At 36.3% G+C, this 21,722-nt stretch overlaps 1 protein-coding gene across 6 annotated transcripts in view; it reads right to left on the reverse strand.

Annotated features, from left to right (window-relative positions):
* KDM2A (lysine demethylase 2A) overlaps positions 1-21,722 on the reverse strand; it is a 117,199-nt gene that overhangs the window by 90,891 nt on the left and 4,586 nt on the right. Inside the window, exon 2 of one of the 6 annotated variants that reach the window (XM_073217492.1) lies at positions 18,574-18,596. The exons of 4 other annotated variants lie outside the window; for them this stretch is intronic. Coding sequence is in view for 1 of the 2 variants with exons in the window: in XM_036995238.2 (XP_036851133.1) it covers positions 18,475-18,516 (42 nt within the window). In the remaining variant the exon portion in view is untranslated. Of the gene's footprint in view, positions 1-18,474; positions 18,597-21,722 lie in introns of those variants that run through there. One more of the 6 variants, XM_036995238.2, reaches the window with a different exon arrangement.

Raw genomic sequence — 21,722 nt, forward strand, 5'->3', positions numbered from 1 at the left:
TCTCTGGCTCTCTTCCCTTATCAGTTCAAGATCCACCATTTCCAGAGTAGCCGTTATTTAAACCTGAATTCCTATCATCACAATCCACCCTGTTCTATCTACTTATAACCATAAAAATAAGTCTTCTCTTTGCCACTACATCTAGACCAAATAAGTAAATCTCAAATTCTGTCTTCTCTTGAAAATTTCTGCAATTAAGTGCCATATTCTGCTTACAGATGCCAATTTGAAAAGAAAACTGAAAAGTTTAACAGACCAAACGTGCATGTGCTGTGTTCTACTAGACTGTAACAATTAGAATACAAAATAACATACTCTACAGAGCACTAGTTCTAAAGTAATTTAGGAGTTGCAAAGTTATTATAAATGAATAAAAGTTCGGTGATGCCTTTAAACTTTTTCTTTTGAGATCACCTATTTTTTTCTACAATGAAAAATACATTATTTAATTTTTGATACTAAAATTTTAAAGATAAAAGTATGTCAGAGCAAGGACAATAGATGGTTGATTAGCAAAAAGTTGTTGGGGGAATTTCAAAGTACCATTCCACAAATTACTTTCTAATTACAAAGAAAAAAACACATTTTTACAGGAGAAGATCTGAGAGTCACACCCATAACAATGTGATCAAACCTAGCAACACGGAAGAGAGCCTGATACTGTCTCCTGGTCTGATACAATAAACAAATACAGAGGTGACCTAGACAGTATTTTTGCCAACATGTTTAATCTGAATCTAATTTTCTGAAATCCACAAACTTGAAATGTATCTAAAATCCTCCTTTCTCATGTTTCAGTCTCAAGTTAGCCACTATCAAAGGGCCTCTGGGTGGACCCCCAATACCACCATGAAAAATGGAGTAGCTGAATGAGTATACGTTTGGAGCCAGAAACCTAAGTTTGAATCCTGGATGTGCTATTTACCAAGACTGTATAAGTACTGAGCCTCAGTTCCTCATCTACAACATGAAGTTGTATAAAATACCACTAACTTCACAGGTTGTTATAAGGATCAAGAAATATACCTAATACATGTAAAATATCTAAGACAATGAAATGCCTGGCACATTAGAGGTATTCAGGAAATGCTGGCTGCCCTACCATACCACATATTTGTTCTTTATAATGTGTCATGGTTAAGAAGGGACTTCTATATGCATACAGTGTCTTATCTGATCCTCCCATAAACCATAGTTCACAAGTCAGTAATAGTGAATACAGTAACAAATCTTCCTACAATCATCTCACATTACAAAAATCAAAGCATTTGTGCTCATCATACATGCTCTTTATACCAGTAGTACTTGTTTTGCATGGTTTCATTATGCACAAACTTCAATCACAACAGTTTAGTTAAGTAACACCAGTTCTCCAACAACATTTCAGTTACCATGGAATATGAACTATGAATAGTTACATAGTAAGTACAAACTTTACCGTCACTTCTTCAGTCCACAAATCACTATGTAAATAACATATGTGCATCATGATCAGTAAACAATCACATCACTACTTCTTTCAAAGTCTGTTGGTGATGAGTCACTGGGCATGTTATTCAGCTCACACACAAACAGTAAAGTACGTAGGTGCCTCCTAGTCCACTAGTAATAAATCCACATGACATTTCAAAAAAATGGATTATCAAAAGAGTGAATCTACGAAGATGAAAATGAAGCAAAGAAATAAAAAGTGGTAATGCTGGAAATGAAATGTGGTGAATAGAAATTAAGTGGAGTTATAAGCATCAGGTGAAGTTAGCATAGACAAACATCAACATAAATAGGGAAAGTGATTATGACAAAAAGGATGAAGATATCCCAGAGGAAATGACACCAGTAAAATAAAAACTCCCAAAGATATTTCATGACACTGAAAGTACAAAGGAAAAAATTATGGAAGCCAAAAGATCCAAAAGATATTTGCTCCCTATCATGTTACAGGGCAAGAAGCAGGCAAGCACCGTCCAAACTACTCTTGGTAAGTTTTTAACAAAGAACTAAAACACTAATATTCAATGATCCTAATGCTTTAAACTACAGGGTACCAAATAAATAATAGTTTTAGTATTTTTTCATTTCCTCATACATCTGTAAGAGTATTCTTAGTATTCTGACAGAATTTTAAAGATCACATCCTAATTTTCCCACTTACCATCTTGCATGGTTTCTGTTCACGTGGTTTAACACTACCATACCACCATGCAAAGTAGGGACTGCCTTATGTATGTGGATATATACAAGTGTGCATGTGTGAATGTATTTATGTATGTATATTTTTCCCCACTTACTCCCAAACCATCTGAGAGTAAGTTGCATGTCATGACCCTTTACTCCTAAATATTCAAGTCTGTATTTCCTAAGAATAAGGATCGTTTTTTACCTTAACACAGAATAGTTGTCAACTTCAGTAAATATATTCTTTAGGAATGAAAGATGCAATCAATGCCTGCTGCTCAAAGTCAAAGATAGCAGCTATGAAATTTATGAATTAGTTTTTCAGAGATGTAGTATCTTTCAAGCAATTACATAAAGTTTAAGACATTGTCAATCATAAAAGTAAAAGAATAAAAATATAGTTAAATAAAACTTTCTAAAGCTAAAAATTCAATTATTTTTAATACTTCCTAGGTATACAGGAAATATAAAATTTTTATCTTCTCTTTAAAATATGTTACAATCCTTTAAGAAACTCAACAATCACAAATAGAACATCATGGTGCGAAACAACAATGCTAAATTAAATACACCACAGGGGTTAAGTCCACAGTACAAAAAATCTGTCACAAGTAGATATTCAACTGAATCCATTATATTTTTTAGTATCTACTATGTGCCAGACACTGTCAATATTCTGGTAAATACAACTGTCATGGTTCCTGCCCTCAGAATCTAGACAGAATAAACAGAAAGACAATCAGGGTAGTATTTGCTATAACAACAGAAAAATCTAACATTAAAGAAGTGGGGAGAAGAGGCATCTCATAAGGATGTCAAAAATTTCCCAAAGGATATAACATCTAAGCTGAAACCTGAAGGATAAAGAGAGTGGAAGGAAGGTGTTCAACTCAGAAACAACTATATATGCAAAGGCCCAGAAGTAAAAGAGGGCATAGAACTTTAAGAAAAGAGAAAGTAGCTAGGTACAGTATCATTTTCAGTTAACAGGAAAAGAAAGGGAGAATATGGTGTAACAGAAAGAAATTCAACCCTAAGTAAAAAGACCTGGCTTCTAGGCTTTGCATTACCACTTATTAGTTGTACAACTTTAGGACAAGTCATTTTACTTCTCTGAGCCACTATTTCCTAATAAGCAAAATGGGGACACTACCATATTCCCCCTCAAAGCTTTGTCTTAAGGATTAAATTTTAAAAAGCATGTAATAAAATGAAAAAATGATTTTTAAAAATTCTGCCCACTAAAATTTACCATTAAGAAAATAAAGTGACAAGTCACAGGCCAGGAAAAAATATTTGCAGTACATATGTCTAACAAAGAACTTGTATCCAAATATAAAAAGGTCTACAAATCAATAATTATAAGAGGAACAAACCAATAAAAAAGGGGGCAGAAGACTTTTAATAGACACTTCATCAAAGAAGACATATAAATGGTCAATAAGCACATGAAAAGGCACTCAACATCATTCATCATCCAAGTAATAACAAATTAAAATCATGAGATACTACTTCACACTCACTAGAACGGCTAATATCAAAAACCAAATGTTGGCAAGGATAGGGAGCCAGTGAAGTGTTCATGCATTGCTGGCAGGAGTATAACACTGAATAGTACTTTCAACAGTTTGTCAATTTCTTATAAAGTTACACATAGATTTACCATATGACCCAGCAATTATTCTTTGTGTTTTTTCAAGAGAAAGGAAAATATGTCCCATCATATCTCATCACAGTCTTATTCCTAACAGCAAAAAACTGAAACAACCTAAATGTCTATCAAAAGGTATATACACACAATGGAATATATTCAGCAATAAAAAGAACTATGGAAACATACAGACAAATCTCAAAAACATAGTAAGTGAAAGAAGCCTCTCACAGAGTGTCACATGTTGTGATTCCATACATATGAAAACCAACAGGCAAACCTGTCTACGGTAACAGAAGTCAGGTATAGGGAAGGAGACAGACACTAACTGCAAAGAGGTACAAGGTAACTTTCCATAGAGATGGAAATATCCTTTACATTTTGTTTCAAATAGTGATTACAATGTCAAAATTCACCAAATGGAACACAGACCTGAGAAGTTATTGTATGTTACATGTATCTCAACTTAAAAATTACACCACGGGTACCAATCAGCAAAATCCAGAAAGTGGGAAATTCTACAGGACAAGTGGCCAGATTTTTCCTCAAAGAAAACAAGAGAAAGAAAAAAGGGGAGAAGTGACCTGCAGATTGAAAGAGATTTCACCTTCACATCAACAACCACACATAGCATATGATGGACTTTGTCAGATTCATGATTTGAACCAATCAGTCATTAAAAAAAAAAAAAATCAGATGTCTTGGGAAATTTGAACAATGAAACAATGAAGGTATGAAGAAAAAACTATTCATTGTTTTTATGACACTAGTAGTGTGGCTATGCTTTTAAAAGGTTTTAATATTACAGAACAACATGGATCAATCTCACAATGTTGGGTAAAACAAGCCAGACATGAAATACACTCTGTATTATTCCATTTTTCATAAGTTCAAAATCAACTAAATTATAGTGCTTTAAGTCTCCACCGGGGAAGAAAAACAAACTAGTAATTGGGAGGGGCATGAGGAAGCTTCTGAAGTGGTGACAATTCCAAATCTTGATTGGTAGTTTACAAGGGTATTCACTTTGTGATCACTCGCTGACCTCTTAAGTTTTTTAATGCTCTTTTCTGTATGTGCATTGCATACCACAAACAGTAAATTTTACTAAAAACTTCGATGTACATAACTCAGGTATATACAGAAGAAATAAACAAAACTATATGGGATTTAATTCAAAGTAATTGAGAGAGTGGAGAATATGGATGAAGAGTTACATGTATTCATGATTGCTACAGCTGGTGACGGGTATATGGGAGTCCATCACAGTATTGTTTATTTTGTGTATGTTTAAGTTTTCCACAGGAAGTTTTTTAATGTTCATAACCATAATGATTGCACTTCTAGGAATAAGGATATACTCAGAAACATAGAAAAACAAATATGTAATTAAGCTCATAGCATTTTTATTTTTAATGCCCCCCCAAAGTGGATACAACCTAATGTTCAAAAAGAGAAATGGGTAAATAAACTATAGGAAATCACAGCAGAACTTTTGTAAGACTTTAAGAGTTTTTAGTGACATGGAAAATGATTATGACAAATTTAGAAAGTAAGATGTAAAAGTATATCTAGGATAATCTCAGCTACATAAAAATACTTCTATGCATGGGAAAAAACTGGAAGGAGATATGCCAAAATGATAATGATTGTTAAGGGTGGGACTACAAGTAGCAGTAGCTTTCTTGTATTTTTCACACCAGCATATGTAACTTTTATCACCAGAAGGATGGGGATCCTTTAAGCTTCTTCCTCATTCAATCACCCAAAAAATCGATTCTATCAAAGTTGAGGGAAGAAAACAACAACATTAATAAGCTGTGGAAAAGTCATCAGTATTATATTCCAGAAGACCAGCAGTATAGAAAAAGATATACAATATTTTATCCATGGGAAAATTCCATTTGAATTTTTCTCAAGTCATTTGTATTATCCATGTATTTTAATTACAGTTTCAATAAAAGTCTTTCTAATATCAAATTAATCTCATAGTACGACTAGCCAATCAACTATTTTTAGAATTTAATAGCATATTAAAAAACATTATACCCAAAGGAACTTCTGTTCAGAAACTGAATTGAGACTATTTCACACCTAAGCCAGTGCTCCTAAATTAAAGTCCTATGGCAATAAACCTATCAGATGCCTGTGAAATGAACTGATTTTGATTCAAATGAACATGTGTCAGCTTGCCATTTTATTCCCATTAGAGCTTTAGCAGAAGCCAATGAATTTTAATATGAGCAGACATATGTAAGTCACTCAACTGATTATTACAATAAAACAAGATTGAGAAATTTTAGTATACTATTTTCTGTTTTCAGATGGGTCTTAAAACTCTGTGTCTCATCAAATTAAAGAGATGTACGCTAGGTGATTAGAAAGCTATCTACAAAAAATGAGAGAGAAGGCTGTTTGTACACGGGAAAGGCTGAGAGGCCTAGAGATGTAATGCCTTCCCAAATCTATAATCGCCACCACCATCCACCTGGCACCTGACCACAGGGCTAGAAATTCCTATTTTACCACTACCCAGTGGAGTTCCTTGGCTCATGGATGGTAACAGAGAGTCCTTCAAAGTTCCAACTTGACTTATGATGGACCAAGTATCAACAGGGGCTTTCCCAAATGTGCTGTTAAAATGCCTGCATGGATTCCATAAAGGGAGACATTCAAGAAATAAGAGTTATTTAGAATTTTAAACTTTAAACACATGAACTTTTCTACAGTTACAAAAATAGAGAATCTAGAAGAATTTTATGTCATATATGAAGAATTAGTAAAAAACAAAACAAAGAAATAGGGACAGAAGTGAATGAATATCTATGGATGTTTGTCCCCCACAAAATAATGTTTGGGACAGGTCCTAATATTTTCATAAATAATACAGAAGACAACATGGAGTAACATTCCAAACAGATGGGGAATAAACTGAGAAAGAGCTTTAAGTGAATGAATCTACTATTAGCTTTTGACTTGGGCAAGCCTAAGGTAAAAAAATTCATGTAGCAATTAAAATATAATGGTTTCTGAAAAAATTTTACCTAATAAAAAGTCATCCAAATCTATACTGATACCTCATGACATTAGCCTTGAATCTCTGGTAGGTTTTTTCACAAAGGAGACTCAATAAATAGGTGAATTAAATGTTACTGTAAATATAAAGATTAATATAAATTAAAATTATATTCTTACCTCTGTATAAAACCATGGTATTCTCCCTCAATTATTAACAACACACCAATCAACCAGGAAACCAAGCCAAAAAACCCAGGAGTCATCCTTTTCTCCAAGAACATCTGACAGGATCACCAAGTCCCATTAACTCTGTTCAAGAATATCTCAACTCAGACTCTCTTCCATCTCCATTCTTGGAATTAGTTATTCTTTCTTTCTAACCTATTGTAAGAAATTCTTATCTCATTTCCTTACCTCTGCAATTCTTCCCTCACTAGTCTGTCCCCCATAACACCCTCTAACAGTGATCTTTCTAAAACAGAAATATGATCAAGTCTACCCTGTGTTTACAGTTCCTCCTGTGCCTCCCCATTACATATTGCATAAGGTACAAACAACATGACTCACTCTTTGTATCTCACTCAGATCCCCTCTCATTCTTATGTTTCAGCAGTGCTGAACTACTGGCAATGCTGTTTTGAGCTTGTAGTGATGTTTCATACTTCTCTGCCTCTAGACAAACTTCACTGTCCCAATATCCAACTGAGTAGTTAATCTCCTCTTTAAAGACTTTCCTCCTCAGTCACTCCCCCTCCTTTCTCTTGCCTCTGTGCTTTGTACCTCCTAAATTTCATTTATCTCAGCACAGAATAATTATTTGTTTATATAGCTCTAATCAGACTATGAGGACAGGGTACAAGATACTCATTTCAGTATACCCAGCACATTCATTAAACACCAACAGTGCCCTGAGAATGTTTGTTGAATAAATAATTGAGCAAAAGACCAAAAAGAATAAAACTGTTGAATCTATGACATTTCTTGTAGTTTTGGTGACCGTATAAGAAATATTTAATAGGTACAAAAGATTTGGAGAACGGTAATTACAATAATTGAAGGAAAAAAAAGAAGCAATTCCCACATAAGGGAAGACTAAAGAAAACAGGCTGCTCCAATTTAAAAAGTCTAAGATGAGTTATAACTAGAAGCTCAAGAGGTAAATGGAGCAAACATGTTATTTACTATAGAAGTGTTCTACAAGGCAGCATCACTCTATGTTGGAGTTCTCTTTAGGAACTCTATTTCTAAAAGGTTCTCTTTATTTAACAGACAGTAAATTTAAACTCAAGATATTAAGCCAAAATAACAATGGTAGAAGTGGGCCACATACAACACTTTGCATAGTGCCAAGCACAAAACACACATCTGATACCTGCTATTATTACAGATTCTATCAATAAAGTGTGCCATCTCCCCTTATAGGAAGTAAATGAACACCAACAATAACCAACACTTTTCAGTCCACAACAACAATCTGTCACAGGTAACACTGAGGCAAACTTCTATTGCTAAGAAAGCTCCTCAGTATAGGAGGTAAGTATGTATATCTGCTACTGCAAAAAAGCAACCTCTACTTTTTGATGTATCTTATTCTGCCATATCACTCATTCAAGACCACCTAAAAAAGGCCTGCACCTTTATCTTTCCCTTCCCTTTACCACTCACCATGGAGAAGTTTCCACTGACTAGAAGTGTTTATGTGTGTTATATGCATATGTATAAATATAAATACACACACACATACACAAATTTTGCTTTGTGCAAGCAGCATTATGCAGCAGTTTTTAAATTCTTCTGACTCTACTGCCTCTGATTCAAAGATACTTTGCCTATGTAGCTACGACCAGTAGTTTAGAAAAATGTCAAAATTTCAACTGGCAGGAAACATACATCAAAGTAAGTTTTTTAAAAAAATTTAAGCTACAAAGTTTAAGGTAGCTAACTCCAATTTTTTTTTAACATACAGAAAAAAAAAAGACAAACTGCTAAAATAATTCCAGTTCTCAGACTTTATTATCTATCAGAATCAAATAGCAGGCTTATTAAAAACACAGACTGCTAGGTCCCAATCCTGGTGTTTCTGATTCAGTTCAAGTTTGGAATACAACCTGGGAATCTATACTTCTAACAAGTTCCCAGATGATGTAGTCAGGATTACACTTTGAAAACTGGTTTAAACTACTGAAAAAGGCCTTGCAAGTGAAAAAAATAAAGCTTAGATAACTAACATAGGCTTCCTGATTACCATTCTAAGGTTCCTTCTGCCATTAGGGCTCAGTTATTATGTTATCCATATTTATTTTTAGGAAGTACACAACACATTTTTGTTCAAACATTAAACATTTGTGATCATCTGACTAGGACATGGACTTGCTGTAAAGTCTACTCTAGTTGGGTGAAAAGAGACTTTAGCCAAATAATTACAACACAAAGTGGTTCCAGAATAGAAATGCATATAAAGTGCCTCAGGAATATTACTGAGAACTCAAGAGAAGAACATCTGGGGGTCTTGGAGGATAAACTAGGAGCTTACCAAGAATACAGAATGGGGCAGAAGGGAAAGCATTTTAGCTATGTATATTCACAGAAAAATAATCCATCAAATACCTACTGTGGACTAGGCATGATAATAAGCATGTGATACAATGGTGAGAAAGGCACTGTAGCAGCCTTTCATGATGCTTACACTCTGAAAGGGAAACAATCAAATAATAACCCAAGTAAATATAAAGTGGCAATTTTAATAAGTGCTCTGCATAAGAGGTATTCTATTCTATGATAACTTCTAGCAGGAGGAGCTAACCTAGTCAAAGAAAAGCTTCTCTGAGAAAAAGGTCTGAGCTAATAAGGTATGAAGGAAGTTCCCATAGTATTCTAAATGCCATGTTTAACCTTTGCACATAAGAATGTTTGGGGCTACTATTACTGTTAGGCGGACATACTTGTCTCCTTTAAAGTTCAGAGAAGGGATCTTGGTAGGCTAGCATTCCACTCTATAAGACAAAAGGACTACTAGTTAACTTCTTCACAAGGGCTAGCACGGACTATAAATACTCATCCCCCTTATTCAGCAAACCCACGGAACTCATTTCTTATTATCAAGGAGAGGGGAACCAAACTAATCATGAAAGTAGCTGGTGAGCACAGTGTAAGAGCAAGGTAAGAGGATGGTCAAGGGACATGAGTAGTCTGTTCCTCCTTTCTTTGACGACAAGAACAAGTAAGACAGTCAGATATGGAAAATCCTTGCTCTTTGGCTCTCCTTCTCTTTGATTCTGTTCTGACCACCACCCTCCTGAATGTAGTCAATTAATTTTCTCTACTGTCTTCCTGACAAAATTAACAAACCAGTAATGTCAGTCTCAATGATACAAATTGTACTATGCTACAAAAACAGACCCATAGATCAATGGAACAGAACAGAGAGCCCAGATATACACCTACGAATATATGGTCAATTAAGAAGCCATGAATATACAATGGGGAAAAGACAGTCTCTTCAATAACTGGTTTGGGAAAACTGGACAGCTACATGCAAGAGAATGAAATTGGATTACTAACTCCAAACACAAAAATAAACTTGAAATGGATCAAAGACCCGTGTAAGATGTGAAACCACAAAACTCTTAGAAGAAAAACATAGGCAAAAATCTCTTGAATATAAGCATGAGCAATATTTTCCTAGACACATCTCCTCAGGCAAGGGAAACAAAATGAAAAATTAACAAGTGGGACTACATCAAACTAAAAAGCTTCTGTATGGCAAAGGACACCATCAGTAGAACAAAAAGGCATCCTACAGTATGGGAGAATATATTCATAAATGACATATCCGACAAAGGGTTGACATCCAAAATATACAAAGAGCTCATGCACCTCAACAAACAAAAAGCAAATAACCCAATTAAAAAATGGGCAGAGGATTTGAACAGACACTTCTCCAAAGAAGAAATTCAGATGGCCAACAGGCACATGAAAAGATGCTCCACATCCCTAATCATCAGAGAAATGCAAATTAAAACCACAATGAGATATCATCTCACACCAGTTAGGATGGCCAACATTCAAAAGACAAACAACAACAAATGTTGGCAAGGATGTGGAGAAAGGGGGACTCTCCTACACTGCTGGTGGGCATGTAAATTAATTCAACCATTGTGGAAAGCAGTATGGATGTGCCTCAAAAAACTCAAAATAGAAATACCATTTGAAGCACGAATTCCACTCCTAGGAATTTGCCCTAAGAATGCAGCAGCCCAGTTTGAAAAAGACATATGCACCCCTATGTTTATCGCAGCACACTATTTACAACAGCCAAGAAATGGAAGCAACCTAAGTGTCCATCAGTAGATGAGGAGATAAAGACGATGTGGTACATATACACAATGGAATATTATTCAGCCATAAGAACACAAATCCTACTATTTGCAACAACATGGATGGAGCTAGAGGGTATTATGCTCAGTGAAATAAGCCAGGCGGAAAAAATACAAGTATCAAATGATTTCACTCATCTGTGGAATATAAGAATGAAGAAAAAACTGAAGGAACAAAACAGCAGCAGATTCACAGAATCCAAGAATTGACTAACAGTTACCAAAGGGAAAGGGACTGGGGAGGATGGGTGGGAAGGGAAGGATAAGGGGAAAAAGGGGCATTACGATTAGCATCCATAATGGGGGAGGAGGGGACATGGGGAAGACAGTATAGCACAGAGAAGACAAGTAGTGATTCTATAGCATCTTACTATGCTGATGGACAATGACTGTAATGGGGTATGTGGTGGGAACTTGATAATGGGGGGAATCTAGTAACCACAATGTTGCTCATCCAATTGTATATTAATGATACCAAAAAATAAAAATAAAAAAAGAACAAAAAGCCACCCTACAGTATGGGAGAATATATTCATAAAAGACTCAATCTGATAAGGGGTTAACATCCAAAGTATATGAAGAACTCATATACCTCAACACCAAAAAAACAAATAATCCAATTAAAAAATGGGTGGAGGACCTGTACATATTTTTCCAAAGAAGAAATACAAATGGCCAACAGGCACATGAAAAGATACTCCACATCGCTAACTATCAAGGAGATCAAAATCAAAATCACAATGAGGTATCACCTCACACCAGTAAGAATGGCCACTATCTAAAAGACAAGAAATAACAAGTGTTGATGGGAACACAGAGAAAAGAGAATCCTCCCTCACTGCTGGTGGGAATGTCAATTGGTGAAATCACTGTCGAAAGCAGTACGGAGGTTCCTCAAAAAACTAAAAATAGAAATACCATATGACCTGGCAATTCTACAAGGAATTTACCCAAAGAAAATAAAATCCCTGATTCGAAAAGATATATGCACCCCTATGTTTACTGCTGCATTACTTACAATAGCCAAGATATGAAAGCAACCTATGTGTCCATCAATAGATGAATGGATAAAGAAGGTATGGTGTATATACACAGTGGAGTATTATTCAGCCATAATAAAGAAATAAATCCTGCCATTTACAACAACATGGATGGACCTAGAGAGTATTATGCTAACTGAAATAAGCCAGGCAGAGAAAAGCAAATACTATATGATTTCCCTTATTTGTGAAACATAAAAACAAAACAAAACAAAAAATGAACAAAATCGCAGTAGACTCACAGACACTGAGAAGGGACTGACAGTTACCACAGTGAAGGCTTGCACAGGGAGTGGGGGATAAAAGGGCACAAAACTTCCCAATCATGATGTAAGTTGTTCACAGGGATGGGAGTTCAGCATAGAAAATAAAGCCAATGATTCTGTAAAATCTCCCAATGTTGACAGATAGTAACTGCACTAGTTGGGGGAGGATTTAATAATATGAGTAACTGTTGAGCCACTGTGTTGTATACTTGAAGCCAATATAAGACTGTATATCAATGATATTTCAATAAAAAAAACCTTTTTGCTACCTGTGTGCCAGGGAAATCATGCCTTATGCTCAAGGGTCATACAAATCTAGATAGAATTAAACTTTGTATCCTGTATCCAGTTAGATATGGTTAAAAGGTAGGGAGAAAATACTATGAGGACTCAGGAAAGAGGGTTCCTTCAGTACCCAGGATTAGGAATCAATACGCAAATGGGCTTTGGAGGATAAGAACCAGGGTAGGGCTAGGGAGACAGCCTATCACAGGAGTGTGGAGAAAACAAGCAGGTATCTTTGTTTGGCTACAACATACATAGTTTAAGAGTAGATAGTAAGGCTCTGACAATCAACTGGGGCCTGAATCCAGGCTAAGGAGTCTGTGCCTACAATGGCAAAATATTTAAAGTTAACCAAGCACTTATAAACAATTTCCAAAAAGTAATATTTCCACTATTCTACACATAAAAAATTAAAGTTCATCAAGGGTAAGTAACCTGACCAAGATTACACAGCTTTTAAGGTGAAATTCAAAGCCAGGCCCTCATGAACCAAAATCCAGGGTCTGTCCAACACCACCAGTGACTTTACAGAGTAGGAATGTCACAGAAGATGGGAACAACATGATCAGAACCTTGGAAGCACAACATAAGAAATAATGGAAATGACATCAAAGGGGAAAAAAATCTAAGAAGGAGGCTATTACAGCAGCCCAGACTAAGAGTGAGAACTAGGAGTGGCCGTGAGAACTACAAGGAGATGAATATCAGATATCCAGCAGGTTTTAGCAACTGATCAAATATGGAGGATAACAGAGGTCAGAGTAATAGCTGATAATGGCATTAACAAAAAAAACAGTGGTCTCTTCCATCTTCAAATGTAACAAATAAAAAACGACAAGAACCTTCTGGACCCTGTACTTTAACCTGCAGCTGCAACTTGCTTCCCTTCTCTCTTTACCATCAAACTTGTCTAAATTTCTCTTCATTCATTGCCTCAGTTTAATGTCTAAATTTTTCTTCATTCACTATCTCCGTTTAATCTCTCATTACTTTAACCTGCAGCTGCAACTTGCTCCCCTTCTCTCTTCACCACCAAACTTGTCTAAATTTCTCATTCACTGTCTCAGTTCAATGTCTATACTTCTTTTCATTCACTAGCTCAGTTTAATCTCTCATTCATTCATTTATTTATTTATGTGATAGGCTGAGAATGCCTGAGGCACATACGGGGTCCTGTGCTACTTGTGGCAAGCCCCCACAGACATGTCCCTACCAGAGTCAATGCTGTGGCTGGACCAGCCCTTGTGGTTCTTATTATGACTGCAAGATGTACCTACGCAAAAAACCACCACCAGGGAACTTAAGGAATAGGACTCATTAGTCACAAGCCCTGGAGGGACATGGCACTGATGCACTGGCCACACAGTGAGGTCGCAGGTAACAAGAGAGGGAGCAAGTGAAGATCTGTGGCTCTGCCTTTACTAGGGTCAATGGTGGGGTGCCTAAGATTTTGAATCTGACATTTATTTTGAAGAATGTCTTCTGCCCCCAAATGCCACTGAAACTCCTGTTTAAAGTCACCATTAACCTCTATTTTGCCAAATCCAGTGGAAATCTTAGTCTTCAGTATACTCAGCCTCTGAGCAGCATCCGCCTCAGCTGACCACTGCCTCCTCTTTTTTTGTACACTATCCATATAAAGTGGTCTTTAAGAATACAACAGGAGACAGACAACCCTGTGTTTGAGAATCAACTTCTCCAGTAATATTATCTTATGGTCTTGGGGCAAGTAATATTGCCCCTTCTTGGGTCACTTTCCTGATCTATAAAATTGAGATAATAAAAGAACCTACTTCACAGAGTCATGAGCATTAAATGCGTAAAAATACTCTTCTGCTTAGAACAGTGCTTGACAAACAGTAAACACTATAGCTCCTTGGCTTTTCAAGATACCAAAACTGTATTGATGTTCCTCATAACCTCTCTGGCCCCTCCTTCTCATTCCCTTTCTAAGCCACTCCATGTCTCCACAACTTCAGTCACCATACATGAGACCTAGATGTCCACAATAAGCCCTTCCTGAGGCCCAGAATCATACTGTTACCTACTCAACAGTTCTACCAGTACATTTTACAGGCACCTCACAGTCACCCTTTCCAAACTTACTCAAAACTGACCTTGCGCTTCTCCCCTCAACCTCCAAACCTGCTCTTCCTTCAGGGTGCCCTATCTTAATAAAAGAACTGCACCACAAGCCACTCACATGAGAAAAACTTGGGAATCGTGCTTACAAGCACCCCCTTAACCTCATTCTCTCCATAACCAATGAACCAAAGTCCTATGACTTTATTTCCTAAAATCTTTTCAAAACCTCTCTAATTCTATGGTTAGCACATTCAATGATACTACCATCATATCCTACCAGAACTGCTGCAGCAATCTAATTGGTCTTACCAAATCCATTTTGTTGCTCTCTCCCTCATCCTTTCTCTATTATGCAGCCTTAGATATTATTATCTAAGCATATTACTCCTCTGCTTAATGTCTGCCTTCCCACTGCCTTCAGGATAAAACCCTACTTGACCTAACTCCGGAATACCCTGTCAAGATTTTAACTCTCTCCTCCACTCACTTTTCAGTTACACTGGACTTTTTAAATTTTTTGTTTGGTTGGTAGGTTCCTCAAACTTGCCAGATTCCTCCCAATCTGAAGGCTTTTTTTGCATATGCTAATAACTTCTCCTCTTTGCCTGGTTACCTCTTACTCACCCTTCAGGTCTCTGCTTTAAAGGCTTTATCAGGAAAAGTGTTCTCTGATCCTACCTTGAAGAGAATATCCTACTCACTGCATCCTATATTTACGTTTGCAGTCTTTTGCGTAACTATAATTAACATTACTAGGATAAGTGCTTAATGTCTGACTTACCCACCAGACTGTAAGCTTCATGACAAAGGGGCCATGCCTATCGTTTTCATCACTGCATCCCAAAAGCTTTGCATGGTGCTTGACACATGGTTTAGGGCTTGTAATATCTTCTTGTTCCTACCATAGGGCTTTGCATTAGTTGGCCCCTCTGCTTACAGCTCTGTTGACTTAGATATGGTCTGCTAAGCCCTTGAACTTCACAAGATTGGCTCCTCATTACAAAATATCATCTCAGGGAGCCTTTACTCATCACCCAATCTCAAGGAGTGAGCCCCACCTTAACAAGTATTTCATCACCCTCTTAATTTCTACAAAGCATTGAGTTCTATCTGAAACTACAACATTTGGAAGTTCTAAAAAAGGCAAAGCCCACATAAAGTGCCTAGCACAGTGTAAACACTCAACAAACATTTAAATGAATGGAATCTCCTGAATGAGAAATGACTTTAAATTCATTAGCAAAATATTTTCAAACCCTGCTCCAACAAAGTCAAAAAAGAGGCAATATACCTCAGGGAACTTGGAAGCCAAGACTGCCTGCCTTGAATCTTGGCTCTTTCCCTTCTTAGCTGGAAAATCTTTAATAAGTTACTTAACTGCCCTATGCCTCAGTTTCCAAACCAGAAAATGAGAATCACAGAACCAACTTCAAAGGGTTGTTGGGTGTAAAGTGCAGTACCAAGCAGTATACACTCAATTAATGTGTTCTGTTATCCATAAAATGGGGTCCCCCCTTTTGTTTCATACACACCCCCATACATACATACATGTGAATATATATATATATATATATATATTCACACACAGATACATATATAACTATTCCTTTATCTTATTTACCCAAAAAGGCTCACTTTTTTGTTTACTGTACAACTCCAAGGACATCTTCCACGTGGATTAAAATATGTGAACGGCACCTTCTGGAACTGTGAAACATGGTGACACTGTCACTAAATTCTGGCAAGTCCCCAGAATTGTGATGATCAAAAGATACAAGAAACAGAGAAGTACTTTGGAAACTAGCAAAGCATCATAATATGATCACTATATTTACAAATCTAAATTCTCTTGAAGTCACTGTCAAAAACAAGAGTGGGTTGGTCAGATGACAGCCCTGACATGGAGGAGTTCCTAACTTCCATGATCCAGGGATACAAAGAGATGGATTAAGATTTAAGGCTACCCTGAAATCACACCGAGGGCCACAACCAGCTCGTGAGGTTGTTTCTCAGGAATGGCCATGGGGTATTCAGCTACAGGGCAATTCATAATATTTCAATTATTTGCTCACATCAACACCACAACTTTTATTTCATTTTTCTACTCTTCAAAAAGAATATCAAAAGGCAATTTTTTATTACAACTTAATTACTGATCTCAAGACAGTGAATACTTACTTTGGTTACCAAATAAATTGATCTTAGGATAAGTTAAAAGGAGTAATGAAGAAACCTGAAATTGGGTTGACTAAGGATTTGCCATGACCACAAAGTTAGTTTTGTGAAATCAACAGCAAAAACAATGCTTCATACTTATTTTGAACAAAACCCTGGGAAACACAATTTGAGAGTCCTTTCCAGCTGTTTTGTGTTACACTTTAAGATGAACAGGATGGAAACACAGATAGAGCACATCCACTGGATATTTCCCTTTAAACCAGGATTTTCAATCTCACACTATTGGCATTTTGCACCAGAAAAGTCTTTGTTGGGGAGGGGTGGATCTGTGTGTTTAGGATGTTTTAGCTGCATCCCTAGCCTCTACTCACTAAAATACCAGTAGTACTCCCTTAGTCTGACAATCAAAAACGTTTGCAGATACTGCCAAATGTCCCGAGGGGCAAAATCACCCATTGAGAATCCTACTTTTAATGAATCTGTTTCAACTGTCTAAAACATCCACCCATGTTCACACTTCCCACTTTCAAAAATCCCTCCCTCTGATCGTCCTGGTAACCCACACTTTATCTCGGAGTCTAACTTAATTTTTTATTTGCCTCTGCCTCCAAAATCCTCAGAAATCACATAGTACAACTTCCTTAATGACAGGTCAGTTCCCTTGTTCAAAATCACAGTTGGTGAAAAAGTTGACATTAGGACTCAGGGCTCATGATCCCCAATCAAGTTCCCTTTCCATCATAACACACTGCTATCCCGCAGCCACCAAGTTTTATCAGTCCCTTTCACTATCAACGTGTCTGCCATCCATCTCTTCCTTTCCATTTCTACATCTATACCCCAGAACAGTGGTTCTCAAAGTTTCACATGCATCAGAATCACCGGGCTTGTTAAAACACAGATAGCTGGGCCCCAACCCCAGAGTTTCTCATTCAGTAAGTATAGGGTAAGGCCCCCAAAAGTTTCCAGTATGTTCCCAGATACCCAGAGGATGCTTATGCTGCTGCTGGTAAGGGGACCACACTTTAAGAGTGATTGTCCTAGAATTCAGATACATATCACCTCAAGAGATAAACTGTTTCAATATCCTTCTAGCCACCTCCCTGACCTGAAATTGTAAAAATACTAGTCCTAAAATACCACTCTGATCAAATTACTATTTGATTAAAGACAAACCACAATTTCAAATGGTTCTCTATTTTCCATACCTGGCTTTCATAATTATTTAAAATGCATTCCCAACATTGTCAACAGTACCTTCCAAAACAAATCTACTTTGGCCCTACTAATCTAATGGATGTCCTCAGTATAGGTTTTAAAGGCTTCCCACTCCATAAATAAGGCTTATGCTGTCTTTACCTCCTAAAAGGCCACCCTCTTCCCTCCTCTTCTCTACCTACCTGAAGGAGGCCTTCACCACTGTATTTGCCAAAACCATTCATTTGGTCACTATCTGCTGCTTTTTATCTTTATGGCTTAAGTTTTTACCAAGTACTCACAGATAGAGAAAACCCTCAAGAACCTAAAATTTAAAACAGAAAACAATGATATGAGTGGCATGCATAAAGGGCTTGACATATACACAAACTGCAAAATTACTGTTGTTTTAATAGTTCAAGTACAGTAAGTTCAATGTTCACAAAAAGAAAGAATGTACCAATTCTGTAAAAAGCAAAATCAAACACGGCTTGTTAAATATATGTAGCTATCTCATTTAGGAATTTAGGATGTTAAGCAGATATCTGTCAGGGAAGGACTTTTAAAAGTAGTCTCAAAAAAAGAGAAAGGTTACTCAGTCTACAATTTCCTATAACAGGAGTGGGTGTCATTTTTCTGTATGAAGTACACCACAAGAGAGAGATGGTGTGAAAAAATGAACAGTGGGTTGAAGGTCTGGTTCCACCCCTTCCAAACTTTGTGATTCTGGGCAAGTCAAGGCCACTTTCTAAAGACTCCATTTCCTTTAAAAAATTAAGGTTTAAAACCATACCCTACCTACCTTCCAGAGTTGTTCTGAGGATTAAATAAGGTAATGTATATGAAAGAACCGAGCCTAGTACTTGGCACATATAAATGTTTTTGAATTTTAAACTTTGTTGATATGAAAGAACAATGCAAAAATACAGTATTATTCCAAAAATGAGATTAAACAGAGCAAATTAATGAAAGCTGATTAAGGATGTTTATTTTCCAAGAAGAAAAAAAAGGACATAAAATAATATTATGTATATGCATGGTATATAGTAAAAATGTCAACTCCCTGACTTAATGGCCAAACCAAGTCTTGAAGGTAACACAAACACCATCACTTGCAACTTCACAACTTCAAGGTTGTCTAAAAGTCAACAAAAACCTTGATGTAGAGTTTAGAACAAGATTAGAGATAGGAGAACTTAAAATTCAGACTGCTTTTAAAGTCAACTAGACTTTTTTTGTTGTTCTGATACTATAATTATACCCCCAAATCTATAAATGTGTTCATCTGGCAAGTATGCTAATAAGCATTAATTTTTATTTGTTATACCTTAGATCTTCTAATATTTATGTACATTGACCCAACTTTGAGATATTTTGCTCATCCCTGCACATCAAACTCTCCTCCATTCTAGTGGCCTATTTCTAGCACTCAAGAAAACTGGTAGCTAAGAAAAGTATTTATCAGGGCTTTCAACAATATCAACAAATACTTATGGAGCACCTTCTAAATTGTAGACTGAGTATTTGTATTTTTCTTTTTTTGAAGTTACTTATTGAGCACTTTCTGTGTGTCACACCGTGCTTGAAGCATCCAGCATACACCATAAACAAAAAGTCCCATCTCGCAAGGAGCTCGCTTACACTGCAGTGGAGAGATAGGCACAAACAACACGAACTGAAGTGTAATAGTGATTAGTGCTCAGCAAAATAAAACAAAGTGATAGAGCTTAAGTACAGCCCTTATTTTGGGTCCCCAAAATACAGCTTACTTGGAAAACTGACACATAAGAATAAAGAATTAGCTCTCTCATTATATGCATTTTGAATCACCCAAAAATGGGCAGCAAGTTTTTCCTACATAATTAGGAAGGAGGCTCCAACACCCATAACAATGTACTTTTCCACCAACACAGACTGAAGGTTAAGTCTAATGAAATTATTATAATAAGCAAACCCAAAAATTTAGACTACCTGTAATTTTTCTCTTGTTAACAGTATACTTTCATGCTAGAGAAAAAATGCCTTAAAATTAGGATTTTATTTTGCCTAGTCCGTTCCTGGTCAGAAAGACCTTACAGTAGGGTCATTCAAAGAGGGAATGTTTGCAAAAGGGATAATCTGGTAACTGATGCTGAATATGGGGAGACCCCCCCAAAAAGGTGAGAATATCATCACCCCATTTCTTGGACAGATAAATTATTTGGCTATTTCAGAGAGAATCATATACAAGGCACATTAACAGGATTTAACATCCAATAGTATAATGACATCCTTCAGAAAATGTCTTAATCTCATCAAGATTGACAAGCAAACTGAATTCTCAAGTAAAGAGTCATCTTCCCCTTCAGACAAAGCTAGAAGGCTTACATGAATTCAAGAGAAAAAAATACTCAGGTCACATAAGTTCTTTTAACCTGAAGTATATGGTCTTGACTTTAATTTAGACTGACTTAGGTGTTGATTTATTTCTACAATTGCCTTTGGCAGGGGCTAGTGAAATTTCTTCCGTACTAAATGTAACTCATGTACAATATACTTTACAGGTTGAGAGCAGATATTAAAATCCATTATATTTATAAGAAAGGTCATCTTTCCCAATAAAACCAAAAAAAGTCCCAAGTTAAAACTGAAGGTCATCATACTACATAGAAATCTTATTTTGCACTTGATTTCCTCTGTAACAATAAGTGTTACTCAGGATTGGTGTGATTTCAAAAACCTAAAGATCATCAATTACAACTGCTAAGGATTCAACTAACATTTCAGATTTAAAAAGTGTAAGACATTCTGAACATTTAAACACACATGGACAGTGACAAACATCTAACCAATACTATGGCTCATGAAACTAAATGAAGGAAAAAAAGTTCCAGGTTTAGTACCTGCCAATATTTCTCAGAATTTCAGATAAGATCCTTTATCTAAATCTACTAGATATACAGAAATAATCATCTTTACCTCAGACCAACCAAATAACCACCTGCCACCAAAACTGAAGCTCTTATCCCTCTCTTGAACTGTATCAACTTGCCCTGGAGATCTATCTAGCTTTGCTCTAGTAATACATACATAAAACTACTAATCTTTTCATTAAAAAAAAAATCTGTCTTGCTTAAGAAAAGTCAAACATGTTTACCCAGACACTACCATTTCCTTCACTGCAAAATAAGTATTCTAGTTTCAGAAAATGGAGCTTATGCCCCAAATCTGCAAATACACACCATCTTCAAAGGTACCATTTTCTTCCACATGGAATAGGTAAATAATAGTTTGGCAAAAGACAAGCCAATTTTTTTCTGAACTATTTCTGATTTTTTTTTTTTAATGACTGTCACAAAACATGAAGGAAGTGTATCAAAATTTACGAAATTCAACCTATGCATTTGAAACAGCTATGTCAGTAAAAAGCATTAAGAGGATCTATTTAATCACTACTAGTATTCTTGTTAGT

The sequence above is a fragment of the Manis javanica genome, chromosome 11 (assembly GCF_040802235.1).
Source record: "Manis javanica isolate MJ-LG chromosome 11, MJ_LKY, whole genome shotgun sequence".
Taxonomy (NCBI): Eukaryota; Metazoa; Chordata; class Mammalia; order Pholidota; family Manidae; genus Manis; species Manis javanica.